The sequence below is a fragment of the Pundamilia nyererei genome, unplaced genomic scaffold, assembly GCF_000239375.1.
Source record: "Pundamilia nyererei isolate P.nyererei 1_Seehausen unplaced genomic scaffold, PunNye1.0 scaffold00032, whole genome shotgun sequence".
In the NCBI taxonomy this organism is placed as follows: domain Eukaryota; kingdom Metazoa; phylum Chordata; class Actinopteri; order Cichliformes; family Cichlidae; genus Pundamilia; species Pundamilia nyererei.
The window spans coordinates 1,760,108-1,768,709 of NW_005187433.1; the positions used below are offsets into that span (position 1 = coordinate 1,760,108).

Here is an 8,602-nt window from a genome sequence, read left to right on the forward strand (position 1 = left end):
GAAGCGCTTTTTAACTCTATGTTTTGAAAAGTGCTATACAAAATACATTACTATTAGTAGGAAATATTACTTTCATCGCCTGAACACATCTGTATCTGTTTTCTGCTTAAAAGCTGTTATAAAACCTGCTTTAACTGCCATCTTTCTGTTATGAACCACTGTTGTCTCAATGTGTGCACCACTGTCTGTTTCCAGCATCCTTCAGTCCATTGAGATGTTACAGACAACACTAAAACTGAGATGATATAATTTCTTATTAATGAAGCTACGAATTCTGCTTAAAAAACTTTTTGGAGATTTTTGGAGAATCAGAGTGGGTTTGTATTTTATCCAGGGTCGTTTTTTAAGTATTTCTTCCCTCAGACCCTTCTCCTGTATATTTTACCTTGAGAAAAGTGTCCAATGAGCCATTCTCCATGTATTCTGTGATGATCATCACCGGCTTGCCTGAGAAGAAGAAAAAACAAAATCAACAATAAAATACTTCACGTTAATAAGCAAATATTTTGAAATCATAGTTTTGACATAAGATTTTGTTTTTACCATTTATCTAGATAGCGACACAAAGTAAAATATCCTCTAATGATCTAATTCCAAAGTTTATATTATATACAAACAAAACAAAAAAATAGAATAAGGACATATCATGTGTGCCAATTTTTGCTTGAAATATGACTTACTTCTCAGTTAAAATAATCAATTCTTTATCTGACTTTGTGCATGCAATTTTCCAAAATTTAAACTGAGATGTAAACATTTGTACGCATGAGAACAACCCTTAACAGCAACTTATACGGTGGCCCTGAGAGGCCAAACGGACTGCAGAAAACACCAGCAATAAGAAAAACACTGCAAAAGCACACAAAACACAATGGAAATAGAAAAAACGAAAACGGAAACTGGAAAAAAAGAAAACACAAATAGAAAAAAACAAAAACAGAAATAGGAAAAAACTGATTTCCAAAAGTGCAAGGGAAGTGTTTCTGGGGAGACAATAACCTGACGGACCAGGTGCAGGAACCAAAATATGCTAAGAATTGTGCTGGGAGACACTTAAAAGAAGTGGAGGATCTATCGGTTTTGTGAGGAAAGAAAAGATGAGAGGTAAGTGTGTTAGCCTAACTATTAGCCTAAAAATCCATCATTAGTATTATATGAATCATGAGATTAAAACACACACTCTGTCTCCCCAGAAACACTTCCCTTGTGCTTTTGGAAATCTATTTTCTCCTATTTCCATTTTCGTTTTTCCTTTTCTGTTTTTTCCCCCTATCTCCGTTGTGTTTTGTGTGCTTTTGCACCATTTTTCTTATTGCTGGTGTTTTCTTAAGTTGCCTGTTTGGCTTCTCGGGGCCACCATAAACTTAGCAGCTAGATCAACACTCAGTTATGCAAAAAAGAAAAAAGAAGAAGAAAGAAATATGTTAATCTTCATGAAGGTAAAACAGATTATAGGGTTGAAATTGAATTGTCAGCTTTCCAGTTGCTTTCAAAAGTTAATATATTAGATACTGTTGAACTTGACAAGCAGACTATGACATTAACTAAGTGTAAGTCAGAAAAAAAGTTGAAAAGGAAAACCTGTTAAACTACAGGACTGATTAAGTACAGCATGCAAGTTTAAAATGACATAGCAAGGCTTAAGATTCCTACATATCTACACCAAACAACTGCTGTGAGTTTTACTTACATTGTGACATCCAATATGTGCTAGATCCTACAGGATGCAGTTTCACACAAAACACAGTGTATTAAACTTAAATAGTGATACACATGCTGATAACTCACTCTTAGTAACCACACCCTCCAGACGGATGATGTTTGGGTGGTTAAACTGGCCCATGATTGACGCCTCCCAAAGAAAGTCACGTCTTTGCTGCTCTGTGTAGCCTGCTTTCAAGGTCTTAATGGCAACCTGGATCTCTCGTTTCCCGGGCAGCCTCAGCGGTCCACTGCACACTTCACCAAATTCCCCTGAGGGAAAAAAAGGTAGACATTAAGAGTGGCATCAACATTTCAGTTAAACCTGACCTGTAAAAACTATTATGAAATGGCAAATCAACCTTGAAGATACAGATAGATTTTCTTTAAGTAAAGCTGAAATTTTGTGCCTGACACACTGTGTTTGTACAGCTTATATTCTTTACTTTAAGGGGCCAATCTTGAAATTGGCTAAAGCGCTTGAAGCTAATAAATGTGGTCAGTCAAAATTTTTGTCAGTGGAAACATTATTTATGTCTGTGCACAATGTTGCTTTTAAGCACACTCTTAACTTATGCTTATGTAAGCTTATGCAATTATGAATGTGACAGGTTTATGAAGGTTGTAGAAAATACGATACACTGCAGTAGTGTTAATGAGAAAATGTTTCAACACTACAGAAGGCAGAATTAGGCTCGAGTCATTATGCTATTAGTCTATGTGTTTTAATAAGGCATTTTGTGACGTTAAGCTGTTTCAGGGCACCGATTAAACAGGTTTACCTTTGTGGTTCTGAATTAAGGATAACACAGACAGGCTTAAACTGATGCTCCAAATATGAAACAGTGGATCTCCAAGGTGTACACACACAGATGCAGACATTATTTTTTACCCACCAGCACCAATGATCCTTTCAATGGAGATGTATGAAACGTCAATCTCCTGGGCAAATTCATGCACTGCCTGGTTGGGATCTTCATAGGTGAGGGGATCGATATAAGTACGCACCCCTGGAAATTTTACTGCAGAAGCACACACAGAGCAACATTATTATTTGAGTACAATAGATTCATACGCCTAAAAAAAAGATACATGTATTAATTAGTGCCATTAATTATTCCCAGAAGACAACCATCTTTTCATCCATCCTGCAAATTTGGCATGCAGATAATAAACGCTAATTTTAAACATTTTATTTCACAGTCCAAATCAATATAACACTATCCCACATGGTATTATTTTCCTGACTAATCTGGAGTTGATATACCAATCACAGTTGGCTTTGATTCCATACCAAAAGATGGATAGAGGGTGTCATGCCAAAAATGTGGACAAATATATTAAGCTGTCACAATCTATAAGTCATCATAGCTCTATGTGTTGTCTGCCAACTGTGTGTTTGCTGGTAGCTATGAGCCTGGTTTGTGGCAGTGCCATTCAGTGAATAGCTACTCTAGCAAAACACTGTCAACTGTACTTATAGTACGCACATGCCAAAGGAGATAGCATGACCAGACATGACCGCTGTGTGAACCCTGTACTGTACATGTACTGTAAACTTTGGATGAACTTAAGCCCACATACATAGACACATACAGAACGAGTCTGGGCTTTAACCTACTGTGGCCATTGTGGAAGTGCATCTTTTCCTCTTCGGGATCTTGCTTTGCTTTGCTATAGCCACAGCGCCTAAGGAAGAAGTGATCCAAAAACATTAGTGTCAGTGTCATGTCAAAGTGCTGTTAAATACACACATGTAAAGTCAGCGACTAAGCAATGTTGTCAAATGATACTTGTCTCAATGACACATACACTGAGGGGGAATAACTAAATCTGATGATATTTCTCAGAATCGGACTTTTATTTTGAAAGAGCGCAAGTATTTTAACATTTATCACCGTCTCCAAGGTAGACTGAATGAATTCCGGCATTAATGCAGTTTGAGATGAAGGCAGTAAAAAAGAAATGATCCCTGTGGTTTCCTCTCAAAGTGATATCATTTGGCAACTATTTCCTAGTACAAACTAGTACAAAAACACAGGAAAATATACTTTTTGAATAGTGATCTCACAAAATAGCCCAAGCAAAGAAAAGCAAACCCTGCCACCTCCCCCAAGAATCTAAGTGCAAAATAAGCTTTATATTTTCTCACTGAATCTGCTAACCCATCTTTTAAGGTGTTCAAAAATATTGCTGAAAAGAAAAGATGTCAGCAAAGGAATGCAGTTTCCACAAAATATCAATAACCAAGAAAGCCCTTCTCGACATATCAACTCTGACTTTTGCAACAGGAAAAAGAGATCTGTCACTTTTTAAGAAAGGCCAGACTGAAAACAGAACTTTTGAAGCCGCAAGGCTTATGTTTATGTCTATATCATATTCTTTTCCATTATGTCTGTGTAAGCCTGGTGGATTAAACCGACATTCATTTGTATGTTTGTGTGTTTGTTAAAACGCTTCTATAAGTCAATATTTTTACAACTGGCATCAGAGATAATCACAGATAACCCAGATTAAACATGTGTAATGAATTTAAACTTGATCCTATATGCAAACACAAAAACACACCACGCAACAAACAGATACAGAGTAACTAATTAAAATATCTGCAATGTAAATTTACTGTTTTATTTTAGTCATTTGTCAAACAAGTATTTTTGATGGTAGAATTTTTCCTATCTTTTAGTTCTTGAAGACAGATGAAGACACGCACACACACACAGCGGGGCCATGTCCAAGTCTTTCCCATCGGACCTCTCTGTAGGGTAACCAGGCTTGGCTAGAGGGGTTTGTATGGGCAGCTGGAGAGGGTTGACTCTGTGTGTCTGTATTTGTGCGTGTGCGTGTTTTGTGTGTCTGCCTGGAGGGTGTTTAGTTTGCTGGATTTGTTGAGTCAAGGGGTTTGAGCATGCCCTCCAACTTCATGCATGTGTTTGCGTGTGTGCGTACATGTGTGTTAACCCATGCATACACCAGTGCGTATGTGCTAGGCTCCACACATGTGTTCTGTGCACGCGTGTGTAGTCTGGAGAGCCATGTATGAGTGGGTGTGTGGGAGATGCATTGGTGGGAGGGGGTTGTGGTGCTTGTGCCCTAAATCCATCGTTGGAAAATTTGGCATTCTTCCATCTCTCCTCCCCCACACACAAAACCCCGGAATGATCCGCAATCCTCATCTCTGTTCGGCTAAACCAGAAATCAACTCTGTATCGTTCTGATTTGTTTCTGAATTCTTTCCAACATCATAATTTTATGTTCAACATTAAATACAGTTTTTTTTTTTAAATTGTGCATTTACCAAACCTAAACTGTTTAAATGATGACCTAATACTGAAGGAGAGAAGAAAATTTCGTAAATGAAGCAACAATATGCATCTGGGAGAAAAACGAACATGTATTTTCATTCTTAGAAAACCTCAAAATATAGTAGAGAAACTGAAATGTGAGCTTTGACTTAACTACCCTGAAGAAACAGAGGAATACACGAGTTCTAATGATTTTTTACTCTGGCTTTGACTATTTCCTCTACTGTCTATTATCACTCCGTCTGCAGTTTTGTGTCTGCACGTGGGGAACATTCTTTCATAATTAAAAAAATTTGACTTTACTGATAAAGTGAAGGTCATATGCACATGGGGGCATGCGAATGTGACAGACTTGTAGACTGAAAAATGGTAAATGCTTATGAGCAAGGTTGTGCTACCAGATGTGAGGAAAATCCACTTGACTGATATGAATCCAGCCTGTAGTTATAACCTAAAAAGCAACCCCTAATCCTGACCTATCACAAAAGTCTTACTTCAAGCTATGTGTCTAATCCCATAATGCTGCTCAACCAAGGAGAAATATCTGGGACAGAAACGAGATTTACTCAGCATAAGGTCAGAAATGGATAAAGTGATGAGGGACCATTATTGAACTAGCGTACAATATTGTACATAAAATAAACAGAGAAGAATATGCACTATTATCTGCTTTATTTTGTTTTTTTTAAATAAGGAGAAAATAAGAAAAAATTGTCTTTGACCTCTTGGACCTCTTTTTTTCTTCTTCCATTGAACACTTCAAATTCTTAAACTGCACTTTCATAGTCCAGTAACAACAAACTTAACCTCAGCATTAAACTTCTCCATCTAGGGGTTAGCGCAGTGGAACATCTGCCTACATTTGACCCAATCCCATAAGCTTCCTGTACCATTCCAACCCTTTGCATGTCCTTCTTCACTAGATCCATCAAATCTCTCTGTGGTCTTCCTTTTCCCCCTGCTTGGGAGCTCCATATTCAGCATCCTTCGCCTAATATCCACTATCCTTCCTCCTCACGTTCAGGCGATCTCAGCCTTGCTTCTCTAACTTTGTCTCCAAACTGCTCAATCTAAGCTGTCCCTTAAAATGAAAATGAAATGAAAGATCATACCTATGCTTCTTCATGAAAGAAGCAAAAATGTGAATGAAATATACAATCCAACTGGCATCTGGAGAAAATGTCCTAGAAAATGTCCAAGCCTCATCTTCTGAACCCAACTCAGGGCTCAAACACATGAAAACATGCATAATGTACGTAAACATACTTATTTATTCCTGATATCACAATTAATTACTGACATGTGACTTTCCCGTCTAATCAACAACAGCTGGTAATAAGTTAACACCATGCCAGATAATTTTAGGCTCGAGTGTCAAAAATATCACACTTTCATGCTGATAAACAGTTTGATTGCCTTCTCACATTTTATTCAACAATGTTTGAGCCACTCCAAAAAAGTTTTACTAATGCCACTGACAGGAGCCAACACCGTCAAAAACAACAGCACTTGCCACCAGAAAAGTTCAGGATATCCTCAACAACTCAACACAATATCCCTGTCATCAGACAACAGCGAGCTTCGCTGACTCATCAACTGCTGTCGGACTCCTATCCCTAAATTTTACAGCCACCTCAAGTCCAGAGCTGTTTGTCCTACAGTGACCACCGTAGTTAGGATTATGCAGGTAAATTGGGAAGAAAACAGAACTCCGTTGACTGCAATCTACTGACATCTACTGGTTAGATTTTACAGACCATCCATCCATCCATCCATCCATCCATCCATTCACTTCTGCTTATCCTTTTCAGGGTCGCGGGGAGCGCTGGAGCCTATCCCAGCTGTCATAGGGCGAAAGGCGGGGTACACCCTGGACAGGTCGCCAGTCTGTCGCAGGGCCAACACACAGGGACAGTCAACCATTCACACTCACATTCACACCTATTGACAATTTGTATTATCCAATTAACCTATCCCCACAAGCTGCATGTCTTTGGACGGTGGGAGGAAGCCGGAGTACCCGGAGAGAACCCACGCAAACACGGGGAGAACATGCAAACTCCACACAGAAAGACCCCGGCCTGATGGTGGAATTGAACTCAGGACCTTCTTGCTGTGCGGCAACAGTGCTAACCACCGCTAACCACCGTGCCACCGTGCTGATTTTACAGACCATAACTTTAATTCAATATTTCCAGTAACAGGAACATTATTAAAAGTAACACAGTAGCACTCTCATGCTAATATTTTGTCTTTGTTTTTATTGCCATGTGCATGTGCGTGTATATTGGTGATATACACGCACATGCACATGGATATACTTTTATATCATATTTTCTTTTGCAGGTATATAGGTTATGCCTTACCGCCCACTGAGCAGGAATCCAGCAACCACTGCCAGCAGGACCAGAGCCAGTGTGATGGCCACCGCTACTATCGAAGCTTGAGCACGCTCACTAGTAGCAGTTACTGCCAAAGAAAAGACATGGGATTACACACAGTACACAAACACAAAACCACACCTGGCATCTGTTGTTGATACAGCCCCAGAACACAGGTGGGAGTTGTGTACAAGTTAAACTTCATTGTATTGTCATTCTCTCCTTCTCTTTGGTGTACTCACAGTAAGGGCTGGTCTGGAATTCAAAGCGCCGGCTAAATGCACCATAGCCTGCTGAGGTCCTGGCTCGTACCTGTAATGCATCATATCATTCATGCACCATACTTCAATTTAATTCATTTGGATTTGCTTGATCTTAGGCAATACTGACAAACTATTTTGTCATTGCTACATATTTAAATATTTTTTCCTTCCCTTTTGTCATCCAGTTCCATTATCATTCTCTTAATTTGTGAAACCCATTTCTGACCTGGAAGATGTAAGCTGAAGAGGGCTTCAGGCCTTCCACCACCATTTCAGTATCCTTGGATTTTATTATTGTGTAACTGGAGTCCTGTTCCTTTAGTTGAAGAAAGAGAATGTTAGCTTAATTTATTCATGTGTTCTACTAACATTTTTGTACTTTTGATTGTCAAAAATGTGTTGCCCCAATAATTGTATTGCCAAATTGTATGCATATAGCTTATTGCTGCTTTCTCTCCGCAGCTACCTGTGGTATATGCGAGCATGAGTGTGTCTAAATGCCTGTGTGTAGGGATCACTTTTCCAACTGTAACCACATCAGGTTTTAACTCAGCTAAATGCTGCCTCCATTAGCCAGATGCCATTAGCTCACCACTGACCACAAACCCTACCCTGCTCTCCAATGTACCTTTATTGTGACCTTAGAAAAGAAGACATCAGAGGATTACAGGCAGAAAAGAGGAAGGGCACAGGAACAATGATCTGCACAGAAGCATCAAATTGCTGTCCCTACTTAAGTCCAACTTAACAAAAAAGGGGGGAAAAAAAGCTATTATGCTGTTACAAAGACTTTTGAAGTCAAAGTTTTCTCACTGGACCCGGCTTAAAACACAATTTCAGTAAGATACACACATCTGTAGCTGTAACAAATTAGGTGTGTTATACAGGGCAAAGGGGAAGTGCTGCTAGAGGTTGTTCAAGCATGGTCAGTTTCTTATATATATATATAAAT

At 39.0% G+C, this 8,602-nt stretch overlaps 2 protein-coding genes across 4 annotated transcripts in view; one reads left to right on the forward strand and one right to left on the reverse strand.

Annotated features, from left to right (window-relative positions):
* The window catches only part of LOC102207765 (katanin p60 subunit A-like 2), a 384,693-nt gene that overhangs the window by 198,914 nt on the left and 177,177 nt on the right, over window positions 1–8,602 (forward strand). The window lies entirely within an intron of this gene.
* Window positions 1–8,602, reverse strand: part of epha5 (EPH receptor A5) — a 64,004-nt gene that overhangs the window by 14,545 nt on the left and 40,857 nt on the right. For all 3 annotated transcript variants that reach the window (XM_013909854.1, XM_005729214.2, XM_013909853.1), the window contains exons 7-13: window positions 7,877–7,966; window positions 7,630–7,699; window positions 7,373–7,475; window positions 3,323–3,390; window positions 2,598–2,723; window positions 1,789–1,974; window positions 386–447 (exon numbers count right to left, since the gene is read on the reverse strand). In XM_013909854.1, coding sequence (XP_013765308.1) covers window positions 386–447; window positions 1,789–1,974; window positions 2,598–2,723; window positions 3,323–3,390; window positions 7,373–7,475; window positions 7,630–7,699; window positions 7,877–7,966 — 705 coding nt within the window. The remainder of the gene's footprint in view (window positions 1–385; window positions 448–1,788; window positions 1,975–2,597; window positions 2,724–3,322; window positions 3,391–7,372; window positions 7,476–7,629; window positions 7,700–7,876; window positions 7,967–8,602) is intronic.